Source organism: Hipposideros armiger, unplaced genomic scaffold (genome assembly GCF_001890085.2).
Source record: "Hipposideros armiger isolate ML-2016 unplaced genomic scaffold, ASM189008v1 scaffold_212, whole genome shotgun sequence".
NCBI lineage: Eukaryota > Metazoa > Chordata > Mammalia > Chiroptera > Hipposideridae > Hipposideros > Hipposideros armiger.
In genome coordinates this window covers 2,108,732-2,122,941 of record NW_017731562.1, presented here as the reverse complement: position 1 = coordinate 2,122,941, position 14,210 = coordinate 2,108,732, and the positions used below count along the sequence as shown (strand labels likewise).

The following is a 14,210-nucleotide window of genomic DNA, read 5'->3' as shown; positions in this document are numbered from 1 at the left end:
TGTTTGGAAGGAACAGGCTACGGTAGCCGATATTTCGGCCATGGATGGAACAAGAGGAAGAGGAAGTCAGCTTCCCCAGGACCCGAAGCAGCTGTCCTCTGGCAGAGAGGGTGGTGTCCAAGGCCTGCTCCTGCCTTCAGACATGCTTGTAGAAGAACATGAGTGTGTCTCGCCTGATGACATCTCTTTGCCTCCACTCCCAGAGAGCCCCAACTCCCCCCTCGCACTGTCTGACATGGAGGTGGAAGAGCCTGCCAGCCCCGCCCTCAGCCTTCACAGAAGCAACTACAGGATGCAGAAGGGGGCCAGTGGTCCAGGGGAGGCCCAGGAATCTGTTCTTTCACCACCTCCTGCTTTTGCTGATACTTGCAGCGATAAGAGAGAAACATTTGCAAGTCATTTTGAGAGGCCTTACCCTCAGCTCGAAGCTGAGCCTCCACTAACCCCCAGAGGATTTCTGGAAAAGAATACTGGCATCTGCGAAATCAGTGCTAAACATACAGAGAGCATGTCGCGTGAAGTGCATGAGAGAGCTTTACAGCAGCACCCGCAGGCTCAGGAAAGTTTGTTAGAAACACAGGCGAAAATGCATGCTGATGATAACGTCACTAAAACCCGAGATAGGCTGCATGCTTCCCAGGACGCAGTCTCAGGCCTTGGGTTTCAGTCAGGCCCCAGCCTGGCCTATCAGAGGCAGATAGTTTCCCAAGAAGAGATTAGAAGCACATCGGCAAAGAACAGCGTGGTCAGCCTAGCTGGCCAGGCACCTCATTTCTCCAGGCTCCTGTCTAATGTAACTGTTGTGGAAGGTTCTCCAGTGACTTTGGAAGTTGAAGTGACAGGATTTCCAGAGCCTACACTGACATGGTGGGTAGCCTATAATGACAAGCCATAACCAGAAACAAATTGAGTCACTTAGCACATCATTCATGTGCTCTCACATAAAGGTTTAGGGATAGCTGATTAATATTCTGCAACACTGCAACTCTGCATGGTTCAACCTCACATCAAACCCCCAACAATCATTGTAGTCGCAGCATGGCTAATATCCTGACAAAAAAAAGTAACCATATAAAATAATAATTTAACAAACTCCCAAAGTACTGCAACTTAGATGTGCTGGTTTTTTGTTTGTTTGTTTTTGTATCAGCTTAACATTCCACATTTCTAAAGATAGTGGGTTGAAATTCTTTCCTGTTGTTTATATTTACATAAGCATGACATTTTCTTGATTTAACATCCCTTATTCAATTTAAAAACATAAGAATTTGGTGTTTTTTTCTTTTTCTTTCATTTATCTATCTCATCTTTTTTTCTCTTCCCAGCAGTCACAGATGCCACTTTTGCAGCATTGTTTATTTCACTAAGATTTCTTTGTGTAAATTCTTCAGTGTAAGAGATGGAATAAAAATATTTCTTTCACAGTTACTCCCAGTGACAGATAATAAACCCATTTTTGAAAAGTGGTATAATAACTGAGCTGCAAACAATATGATTTCACTCTGGAGACATCATTATTTTTTAGCCTATTTGTTTTAATAAAAGTGAACTGCAGAACACAGGTTTTGAATCACCTACTGTTGTTATAAAAGTGGTTCTAACTCTCTCAATACTTGGGTTACTTTTAAATATTTACAAAATTTTCATCCTCAAGTAGATTTATTTGAGGACAAAGTTTCAAATTTGTGGGAATGAGTTTATACTTCTAAATTAAGATAAATAAAATAACATTTACTTATCAAATATTTTAGTAGATATTAAATTAGCAGTTTAAATTATTGTGTGTGCTCATTGATAGTACTTGAAGTGTGAATTGATTTTCTAAAGAACGTATCAGAAAACTTTGGTTTCTTGGATTATTAAAAGAAACTGCACTTCTGCTACAGTGCCACCATTTATGCTTTTTTGTTTTATTTTATTTTTTTTTACACATCAGGAATTTCATATTTATGAATTTGAAAGATATTTAATTCATCATTAAATATCAGTTCCCCCCAAAGAAAAATGTTGTCTGAAGTGTTTCTTGTTTTTGTACACACAACAAATAACTTGGTACTTGGTTAGTATATGTTGTTGAAGAGTTACTGCAACTATAATATTGAAGAACCATGGTGAAAAAATATCTTGCCCTCAGATTTGCAATTTTGCCTAGTTAACCACTGGCAAGCTATCAGGGAATCACACAACCTTAGGACATTCCTAAAAATGCAAAATTATCATTTGGGCCATGATTCAGGTTCGTCATCACTTCTTGTAAAGCAGAATGTGGGTGTAAAGAAATAAACAAGAATCTAGAATCTACTGAAGAAACCAATTATTTGCTTTGTGAAAAGATGCAGCTAAGTGCTCATGTTCTTAGGAACCTTTAAGAAACATGTCAGTAACAGTAACAATCCAACTGCACAAGTGCTTTTTATAATTAGAAGTCATTTTCTTCTAATGAAATTAATTCATAAAAATTAAATGAATTCATTTCTCCAGGAAATGGTGTATAAGTACCTTCCTCTAAAACAGCACACTGGGATTGTCATGTGGATCTCATGGGATGAATATAATGGGGTGGATGAGTCTCACTCCAGTACAGACTCCAGACTCACAAGCTGCTGTTCCATAACAGCTGAAAGGATGATGCAGGCCAAATAGGAGGGTGCCGTTTCATAGTCTAGAAAATTGCCATGAGCAAATGGTGGCCCAGTGTGACCAGATGGCCTGGTTTTTGAAGAGTAGTTGGATATCTGAATTTTCATATGCAAATATTCTAATTGGGAAACGCTGTCAAAAAATTCAATTTTTTTTAAAAAAACATGGTCCGAACCAATCAAACACTTCTCTGGCCACCAGCTGCCAACCTCTACTTGAAAGCTAAACAGCCCCATTGGAATTCATGGTAGCTGCAAACGTCCTGCTCATACTAGAGAATATCGCAGTGGTAATGGGCCTATTTGCAATGGTTTTTACAGATTGGATAGGATGTGAATAGTGATCCTGACTAAAAACTGACTCTCTGCTTCAGGTACAAGAAAGGCCAGAAATTGTCTGCAGATGGACACTTACAGGTTTTACACAAGGAGACAAGACATTCAGTGTTCATTCCGAAGGTATGCGGGGCAGATGCAGGCCTCTATGTGGCTCGGGCCCAAAACTCTAGTGGCATTCTCTCTTCCAATGTCATCCTCCATGTGACAAGTAACTGCAGTCCACCAATCACAAGAATAACCTGGATAACGCTGTGTGTCATCTATGTTAGTGTGTCCCTCATGTACTGGCTGCTCGTACAGTGACTGTGCGATTGGCACCCATGGACGTTATTCTCAGAAGCCTAAAGGACAATACCGTTTCTTTTCCTGCACCTTCCACAAAGCATCCCTGACCAAGTGTACCTGCATTCTGACCCTATGGCTTGTTTAGCTAATACTATGGCTCAGTGAAGTTACCCAGTTTTCTTTAGTGCTTTAATCTATTTGAAGAGCTTGGTAAATTATGTGCAGTGGGTAATGATACATTTTTGTATTCTAGAAGGAGATGTGTTCAATACAAAACACAGTAAACTTATGTTTATTCCCTTCTAATTTGGGAGCATGCAGATCAAGGCTCACAACATAGACATGTGAGTCACATTTCAAATCCAATTGTTCGAAAATTTATTTTTAATTGTATTCATAAATATCTCCTTGTAGAATAACAGTAGAAATATTGAACTGAAATTGTAATTTTTATTATTGCATTAGGTGGCCTTTACTTTTGTTTTTTCATGTCTTGATCTCATTTATTGAAATACATTCTATGTAGTTTCTACATAGCCTACATTCCTGAGTCGGGGGATGCTGCTGTAAATAATCGCTCCTCATGCAGATCTCATGGGTTTGACATTAGAGAACAGATGTGTCCCTCGACTTTAAATGGAGTTTCAAACATCCATCAGCTATGCATGTCATAGAGTGAGACGGAGCACAGTCTGTGGGAATGGGCGGATATTGTTCTTGTCATTCCATTGACGTGTTTTGGGCAGCCATGTATATGCAACTTCAACCAGTTCCTCCTGCTTCTAATTTTGATTCTGCTGCGGACCATTTTTGCAGCCAATGGTAAGGCATCTTGGTGCCTCAGTTTCCCATTCAGAAAATGGGCTCATCATCTACCTCTTGGGCAACTGAAAGTCTTCATTTTATGTCCTATAAATATCTGGAAAATGTAAAGCACACTATGAAGGTTAAGGGTGATTATATTGATTACTGTAATCTGTCATAACATTGCCTCCTGCCCACTATTTCTCTTTCAGATGTTGTTTCTTTAGAATATTAAAGGAGTGGCGTTAGTTTGTGATCTCCAACTATTCCCATATTAGAAAATGATGTTTTATGAATTGGAGCTTAAATTCCTTTCTAATTTCTCAAGACTACATACTTTTCAAAGACTTGAAATTAAATTCAGGAGGATACGTTTAGTATGATCTAGGAGGGAAAAGTGTGTAGTAAAATGACATAAGATGAATCCTATCCTTTTTCATAATTATCACTTTAAAATTGAAGAATGTTCTATGCCTTTATAAAATATATTATTCAAAAAAGGTCATCTTTTGGGCCCCCTTTGAAAATAAACATGAATAACAGAGGCATTTGTCTTTTAGATTTTAAGCATCATCTTTTCATGCTAGGGAAAGTCTTTCGTTGAAAGAATAATTCATTGTAGTTTTTTGATGAAGAGAAAGAATTAATTATGTTGCTGTAAGGATGTCTACAAATAATAAAAATATTTAAATGTAATATATTCAAGTTGATATTAAGTTACTGAATGTCATCTAAAGATGTGAAATCTGTGGTTGGGTAAAACGTTTGCATATTTTTTTCTTGTGCTGCATGTTCACTTTAATTAAAATATTAAATCTCTTAATTTTCTTCCAGATTTTGACAGCAACCTATTAAAAGCATATATATACAGCATCCTAAGGGATTCATAGTCTTTTAACTCTCCTATGCTTTTTGTCCAGTTTCAAGTATTTTGCATATCTCGCCTAACTGCTATTTCCATGTTGAAGCAAAAGAATGAGACCTATTCATGTCCCAACAAGGCAGGTAGGACCGTGTAACAAATTCTTGCCCCACTGCCTCTTTCTTGTTAATTTAATGGGATCTCCTTTCCCTATACATAAGCTTGGTTGCATTTGTGGCTCAGGGTTGTTAGGGCACTGGAATTGCTGGTTTGTTTTCCCTGTTGCATGCCAGGTAATGTTAATCCTTTGTGGAACAGGGTGGGATATACATGTATTCACAGTGTATGAACAAATAAGGCACATAAAGCCCCTGATATTTTAATGTATATATCAAATATAAGATTATACATGCATACAGAGATATAAATGTACACACATACATAGAGCTGAAATATTGGGAAAAAGCATGATGCTGATATTCAAGATATATTTCAGATAGCAGTCTGTATATCAGTCTCTATCTGCCTGTCTATCTATCTATCTATCTATCTATCTATCTACCTACCTACCTACTTATCATCTGTCTGTCTACGTACGTACCTACCTATTTTTCTGGGCTATTGATTGACTATCTAGTAATTCCCAGAGCAATGAAGAATACTTAGCTATTCAGTGTTCTGGCTATATTTTAACTTTAAAGACTTAAATATAATTTTCCTTTTTGCTAAGACTTCTGTCTTCATCCAAAAATTCTCCTATTGAAAGTCTGAACTAAAGTTATTTTTAAGAAAGAAAAATGTAGGCATTTCAAATGATTCTATTTAAAGATATATACATGATTTATACCCATTTACTTCTCGAGAAAATTCTGGACAGCTGGTAATAGCAAAACACTTCTCAACAAGAAAATGAAAAGAAAAAGAGCATATGCACTTGACACCTTAAAAAAATGCAACACAAAATGTGTGTCTGGGCTTCCTGTAAGGCAAAATCACTGAGTTTTCCAGTTCTGATTTTCTAATAAAAGGATGTATAAACATTTGGCAATCAAGTTTCTCTCACACTGAATTCCAGGAGAAATTTATTGTATGAATCCTAACATTGGAATATCTGCATATTTTATAATATGTAGAATATTTGGGGGAAAAACAGGAACATTTAACTATTTCTTTCAATAATGTTAACCATCACTTATAATCAAGACATAGACTTAAAACAGGTTGCTGCAAGAACCTTCTAATTGCTTCACTTAAGTTTAAATCCCTTCAAGTAGCATATCCAAAGCTCTTTAGTAACTGACCTCCCCTTCCTAGCCTCTGTTCCATCCCTTCTGATCTCTCCTCCAAAGCAACATTTAACTTCAGGTTTTTACCCTATCATGTTCTTTCTTGTCTCCAGTCCTTTCTTCCTGATTTATTTAACGTATTATATATAGAACTCCCTTACTCTACTCTAACCTGTCTACATGTGGCTTAACTCCTGCTTATTTTTCCAGTTTCATTTGAGATGCACCATCCTCCAGGAAGTCTCCTGACCACACGTCGCGTGTAGATGTCCTTGCTGTGTGCACTGTCAGCACCAGGGCTGCCCATGTCTTGTCTCTTAATACATAGCATCGGAATTGCATGTGCTAGCATCTGTCTACTCTGGCTAGAGTATGCGGTCCTCATCAGCTGCATCTTAACAGCACTGTTCATCATTATATTCCCAGCACGTAAGACATAGTCACACTTAATATTATATTTCTTGAATTGTTGTCATAGGTAAACAGAGATAAACTTAGCTTGCTTTCCTTTCTTTTTTCCCCCTTCTTTGGAGAGGAGTGGGGGAGGAGGTGTAAAAAGAGGAGGACGTATTTGTTACCTGACTATTCTTTCTTATTATGAACATTAGCCAGTCACAATCAGCTTCCAGCCATGACATATAAAACACTGTTATCTAATCTATAAAACTTAATTGAGAACACTCCTGATCCCCAGGGGCTAGACCCTGATTAAAAATTTAAACTTAAAGATAGATGCTGGCTCTAGTGGTCAAAATAACACTGAGGAGAGAAGAGGCAAAATCCAGGATCATGGTTCCAACATTTTAAAGCACATGTAATCCGGCACAAATCATCTTCAGGTGTAAGTGGAAAAGTGGGTGTCTGCACTCTCAGTGACTGCCTACCCGCCCAAACCAGAATTTAGGTACTTCTTTAGAACATGGCACAAATTATCACTATTTTTATGTAGCTGGGGCTCAGTAATCTGGTTGCAAACAGATCTTATTTGGAACCAGTATTTCATTCATATGTGTAGATATTTTGAAAAGCCAAATCCAAGAATTTAGATGATTTGAATTCCAAATGAAGGAAGGGAAGAAGATTGTATCGTGTTCCACTTTGGTTTTATTCAAGACCATTCCTTACTAGAAATTTCCATCTGAAGCCTTTTGACATTCCTGGTGTACATACAGTCTTTGAAGGGTGTTCATGGAATAAGTTGGTTGAAGCAAAATATCTCCTCCTAGTACACTGTCATGTTGTGCTTGTCAGTGCAGATGCCAAAGCGTGAGAGACTGTTTTCCATTTATAATAAATAGTCCAGACTGCCTCAGAGAGCCAACAGATTTGCATTCACTAAATGAAACAGCGCCCTGCTTAAAGCAAGCAACAATTCATCTTGTCTGCTCTCATCACAGGAGATGAGAGCTGAATGTTATCAGCTGTGTATAAATTCAACCTCCAAAGACAAGCACAAAGCTTCTAATGTGGCCTTTACCCACGAAACCCCACACCTCTGTTCCCGGAGTTGATGAGAGTGTATGTAACATGAACCACCCATGCTTCGGTGGTGAAGGTTGGGTACATGGTATTCCTCCAGATGAACAGGCTTTGACTCTGGAATCTGAAGGCGTGGCCAGGTAGCTCTGTCTTTTGTTCAATGGTGATTTCCTCCTTTTTGTAAATTAGGAGAGGTTTTATTTTATTTCCTTCTTAAAGCAGGAGGACTTATTTTTCCTCCTTTTATATTTTAAAAATCTTCCTTTTTATTTCATAAAATTAACACCCTATCCTTTTTAAAGCACCAGAGAACTGAAAGAATTATATAGACAAGAATGTTTGGGTGCATATACTTCCATTTAGCACAATAAAAAAACAGGTGAAATGGAAACATATTTTAACTATAGGAATAGCTGCAAAACACTGATCCAAACTGATTTTTCTTTAAACCAGCACAATAATATTTATATAATTTGAAGTTTTCAATCTGTATTCGAATGGCTCCCTGCTATGACATTTTTTTTCCTTTCAGAACCCACTGAAATCAATACTTTTGAAATAACAGCTCCAGAGCTAGCTAATGAAATACACTTTTGCCTTTGTCATTCAATAACTGTTCTCTTCCAAGAACTTTATTGATTCAAACAACTATAAAATGATATTTGTATCTTACATTGGCATTAAAAATCATTTAATGAAACCTTTTGAAGATCAGAATTCAGAAGATGAAATACAAAGAAACATATTTTACTCATGCCATCAAGCCCCCTTTCTGTGTAATAAGTGTTATGCAAACTCACACACAAACAAGCTATTGGCAAACAGAACAGTGGAAAATGAAGACAAAGTAGGAAACCAGTTGCCTGGCAGAATTAGAAAGGCTAAAATGCCCATCCGCTCCAAAGAGTCTTCTCTGAGAACGGCCATTGCCATGCCAGCCCTCAGAGGCCTGCCTTTGACTCATGTTAATGCTGCTCTAGAAGATGCCTTTTAAAATGCGTATTTATTCACTTCTATTACTCTTAAGGGTGTAATAGAATTACTTCTCAAATCCTGATCTGTGTTATCGGATTAAATAAAACTCTTCCTCCCCTACAAAACAAAACAAACAAAAAACAGTAGATTCTTATGAAGTAATGGGATATGTGGGAACCTGAAAGACTTGGACTGCTGTGTTCCACTAAGTGTTGGGAAATATAGGACAGAAAAGGAGAAAAAGTCAAACATTAGGGTATCAGCTTTGAATTTCATCCTCTCTCTCACAGTGAATTTCATACGGATTCAGGATATGTATGTGTATGTGGGGAGCCCCTTAAAAGGAAACCAGAGGCCACCCACAATAACGTGTCTACGTGACTTTTTTTTTTTACCCAATTAGAGGACTCTACTGTGTTTAACAGAATCCCAAATTGATCATTAAATCCAGTGATTGGTGTTTAACAAGGCCGGACAGATGAGGAGACACAGAGGAGACACACAGGCAAAGGCCATGTGAGGACAGAAGCAGAGACTGGTGTTGAGCAGCTTCTGCAGATCATGCAGCACTGGAGGCTGCAGCCACCTGAAGTGAGCAGAGGGAACGAGGATCCTTTCCTGGAGACTTCAGAGACTCATTCGACCCTTCACTAGAAGTGCTGCCTAGTGAATAAGACAAGAAAAGGAAATGAAAGTGACACATGTTGGAAAAGAAGAAATAAAACTATATTTCCATATACCATGATTTTCTATGAAAATCCCAAAGAACCTACCAAAAACTCTTGGACTTAGTAAGTGAATACAGCAAGTTCGCCAGAAGTAGGAGGCCAACAACAGTTGCATCCAGGAGAAAAGGAGGGAGTTGGCAATAAGTAAATCACAGTGAATTGGACATCATCAGCGATCGAGGCAAAGGCAGGCACATGAAGGTGTCCCTGTTCTGAAAACTGGTCACAGATACCTATATCATGGATAGTTGTCCTCTAGTTGCAACGTCACACACTTGATTTTTCTTGCAGCCCCCTGTGATATTTGGGAGACTTTTGAAAGAGGTAAATTATTGGAAGGGGATAATGCTCATCAGAGCAAGGGAATACTTGATGTGGAACGTAACATTTGCTGGCCATTGTCATCAGCAGCAGAGCAAGAGAGAAAAAATAAAGACATTGTAATTGCAACATTGTATAGCTGAGCTTTCCTGGAAATAACAGATTCATATTAGAGGAAAAGGAGCCCTTTTGGCCTCTGATGTCAAAGCCCAGAGTGGCGATTTATCAATGGGTACTCAAATGTACTGCTAGAATGAATGTATATCTCAAGGATCAGTACTTTCTATCAGCAAAGATGGGCTCATGCTGCCAGTATATTTCCAAGACTTCTTGGTAGAAACCTGAACTAAAATATGTCGGGTACTGTATTTATACTTTAAAAAGTAATCAGTTTCATAAAGCCATATCTTGGACTTCAGATAAATTAAAAGATATTCTACAAATGACTACTCTGGTACCTACATTTAACTGGAAGCTTTTCAGTGAAATGAATTGTTTTGTATTTTCTAAATTTAACTATAAATGCTTTCTTCATTTCTATGTTCTTGAAGGTAATTTTTGTTCAGATGTATGTCATTTGTCCAGAGTAGAGTGATATTGTATGTGATCACTTAAAAGAAAACTAACTGATGCACCACAAAAATTAAATATTAAACTTGTACTTAATCAAAGACTTTGTAAATATAATCATAAAATTAGTGGAGCACTGTAAAGACCCATCCAAGACTTATAAATGGATATGCATTCAAAATACTCATTGTAGTTTTTGTTCAAACCTATAGAAGCACATTATGTAATTGCACAAATATTCATTTTCCATTGCAATTAAAAATGGATCATGAACACCATGAAGGATGACTTCATAGAATACACATGTGTGAGTTATGACCACAGTCTAAGGTACAGAGGCTGGTTTTCTTGACATGAGTCCCATTCTTCTGTGTTCTGACTCTAACCACTATAGGCAAAAATTCAATCAGAGGGATAGTGCCATCTCACAGAGAACCTCAGAATTAGGAAAATCTATACATTTTCTTTAAATTTGAGAAACTATTTTTGGTTGGCTTAATCACAATTATGTAGGACATCATGTCACATGGCATTAGTATAATTGTGAATTAATAACCATTTTGAGAGCTTTGGATCTTGGTGATGCGTGTGTGTGTGTGTGTGTGTGTGTGTGTGTACCTGTTTCTCAGAATGAGTTCTTATTGGTATGAATTAGATAATATATAAAATGCCCAGATAATGTATGATGCAATCAGGTAAGGAAAAAACCCCAGGTTAGTGGTACCAGTGTCATGAGCAACCAATGGCCAAGAGTTAATGAAGAAATAGGCTTTTCTTACTTTAACAATGGTATATATAATATAGGCATATAAGTTATGTGCATGTTACAAGATAAAATACACAATAAGAATTTAGTTTTTAAAATGTATACTTAAAAACCAATATATTTCAAGCAGAATTCCCAGAGAGCTGATAAAAAGGGAAAAATACTATTTAGATATACATATATACACATATTAACTCCAAATATAAATCCATTTAAATCCCTCATAGTTAGCAGTCCAAAGAGAATTATTTATAAATAGAACTTAGAGGTTACTTTAACTTAAGTGTAATAATAATAATATCATGAGTCACGCTTGAGAAAACAGCTGTTGATTTTTAATCCATTGGCTATTGTATTTGTATTTTCCATGTGAAGTACTGAATGTGGGTCCTTAAAGACAGACTTTTCTAGCTCATTTCTCAAGGTTATTAAAGCATATATGATTACTGCAAGAATAAATGTTTTGTGTGTTCATTTCTTTTTTATTGCTAAGTATCTGGAAACAATATAATTTACTTGCCTGTTTCTTAGGTCTCCTGGGAGTTCTTTAAAATGTAACTTAACATTAAATTCTTATAATGGTGATAAATTTAATCTGTTAATCTCATGCAACCTTTTGCAGATAGGGGATATTTATTCTCATATGAATATTGACTCACTAATGCTCTTAATAAATGCTCTAAATAAATTGCTCTAATTCAAGAGGAAAAACATCATGGCAGTTAATATTTTATAGGGAACATACCTCTGTTTCCCATTCCATTGTAGAATAGTGATCTGTTTAATAACAGGACACTGGTCAAAGCAAGTGAAGACAGTCTTCTAAAGTCAAATGTACTGATTTCTCATTTCGGTGGTACCGAACTTATTTCTCCTGTGCTTTCTCACCATGTCATTAGTTTTAATGGGAAAATGTTTAGAAGAGATAAAATAGTAAAGAATTTGTTTTGCCTGGTACTAAGTAACTAATTGTATACTGTGTAGATCATTTAACCCAATGATCATACTAAACATTTTTCAAGTTCGTGAAACTGTGCTGCTGAAATGTACTGAAATGGATTTCCATGTCAGATACAAACAGGAAATATTACCTAAGACAATAAGTAGGATAGATTTGATAAAGACAAGGTGACAAGCAATAGCTACAACCATATAGAGAAGGGACAAATGGGATAGAGAATGGTAACTGTTACCGGTGCTGAAGAAGAAATGCAAACCCAGTTATGAGTTTGTGTTAATGTTCTTCTCTGTGATGTTGGTTAAAAAAAAATTGTGTCCTACTGCTTTCTCTATTCTGCTTTGGAGTAAACACACACACATATACATACATATTCACACACATCCATATATATCAACAAGCTCGCATGTGAATTGCATCTATAGCTTTATCCATAATGAATGTCCTCTGAAAATCTTACAAAGACTTGCTTTGGAAAGTCATCCCAGGCATCCTCATCTGTGTCCATATAACCACTCCACCTGAGAATCCTTAGGCTAGCTTCAGGGACGTTTCCTATGCAGACACTGCTGTGTAAAGCTCTAAGGCTTAGGCTGTTTGAGCCTAGCTGCAAAGTTTCAGGTTGGTAGAAACAGGAACATTTCTCCATTGTGTGTCCACACTTGGCAGCCCCTCCCTTTACTACCTGATTTTCTTTAAATGAAGAGTTCATATAAAGTAAGAGGAAAATAGTTTTTACAACTGCTATAGAACTAGGCAACCTAAGAATAAGTTGCTGTAAGTCAACTGCTTGGTTTTATCTTGTGTATCTTTTACAGCCTTCCTACCAAGGACCGGGAACATCAGTGTCACCTAGGAGCTTGTTGAAAATGAAGTGTCTCCAATTCCACCCCAGACCTACTGAATCAGAATCTGCATTTTAGCAAGATTCTCAGGTCATTTTTATGCAAATTCAAGTTTAAGAAACATTGTTTTAGAGAAGACTTTGGTTTTTAAAGAGTTCAAGCCTGCAGGCAGTAATTCCGGATTGGTGACATCGGTGCTCTCAATTTGTGAGATTCAAAATGGAAGAATTCAACATAGAAACACTGAGATAGACAGCTTTCTATGGGAGAAACAGTAAAAGAAGCTAACGTGGTATGGACCACTCTGTAATCTATAGAGTCCTGTTTGACAATGAACTCAGGTTTAGGCAACACATGTTTAATCAGACGGTTTTGAAAATGTGTGATGCATAGGCAATGCCACCAAGAATTTTGCAAAATAGGTACCAGAAAAAAACAACAAACTTCTACATTCCATACCTACAGTGCTGCAAAACTAAGCCTATTAGGGCCATAACAGATCAGGCAGGTTATAAGGGCTACAATGCTTGTCTGTTTAAAAATACGCCAAAGATGTATTCAGAGTCTTTGCATTGAGAACTCCTTTGGGGGGAAATCAGAAACCACTTTCATGTACGCTCATCGTTACATGCCCCACCAGTGAGCATAAATATCTAAGTCAATGCCAACATGAAATGCCCTTTGGAAAGTTTAGCACTATGACTTCTCAGAGCACACTATTTCAAGTGATGAAAAACTTGAGTTATCGTGTGCTCGCCTAAACATTTTGCAGTAAAAGTAACTAATTTAATTGTTAGAAGATTATTAACATCTACTGCTGCCATTTCTGTAAATAGAGATGACCAAGAAAATTTTGCTGGGTATGTTATTAGTAGCATTAAAGTATATTTTTAATTCTATATACAGTACAAAGTTTATGTGGCTATTTTAATAACACTGAGACACACTTCAAATGATAATGTTGAAATTTTAATTATATAACGTTAGCTGTGTACATTATCAGAAATAAATAATAACCAAAGTTTCATTTTCCTTTTAATTTTTAAACAATGGATATGACTTTATATGTGTGATCTAGAATTGGCATTTAGAGATAAAATAGATGAGATGAGAACTCAGCCCCTCTACTGATGTTGCTCTGAGAAACCTGGACTTATATGAATCTTTTTCTAATTGGATAAACATGGGCTTTTTGTTGAGGTCGTCATGTACCTTTTTACAAGTTAATTGAAATCCTTAAATAGTACTGATTAAACTAGTGGGACACTGGTTTTATAAAATGTATCATGCATTTGAGCCTGTTTTAATCTTGCATTAATATAGAAATGAGCATTTGTTTTAAAGATATGGGCT

The 14,210-nt window shown here is 36.8% G+C and overlaps 1 protein-coding gene across 1 annotated transcript in view; it reads left to right on the top strand.

Moving 5' to 3' along the window:
* CCDC141 (coiled-coil domain containing 141) overlaps positions 1–7,273 on the top strand; it is a 213,686-nt gene extending 206,413 nt beyond the window's left edge. The window contains exons 20-21 of the mRNA XM_019654016.1: positions 11–867; positions 3,014–7,273. Coding sequence (XP_019509561.1) covers positions 11–867; positions 3,014–3,281 — 1,125 coding nt within the window. The 3' untranslated portion in view covers positions 3,282–7,273. The remainder of the gene's footprint in view (positions 1–10; positions 868–3,013) is intronic.
* Positions 7,274–14,210: the final 6,937 nt, after the last annotated feature.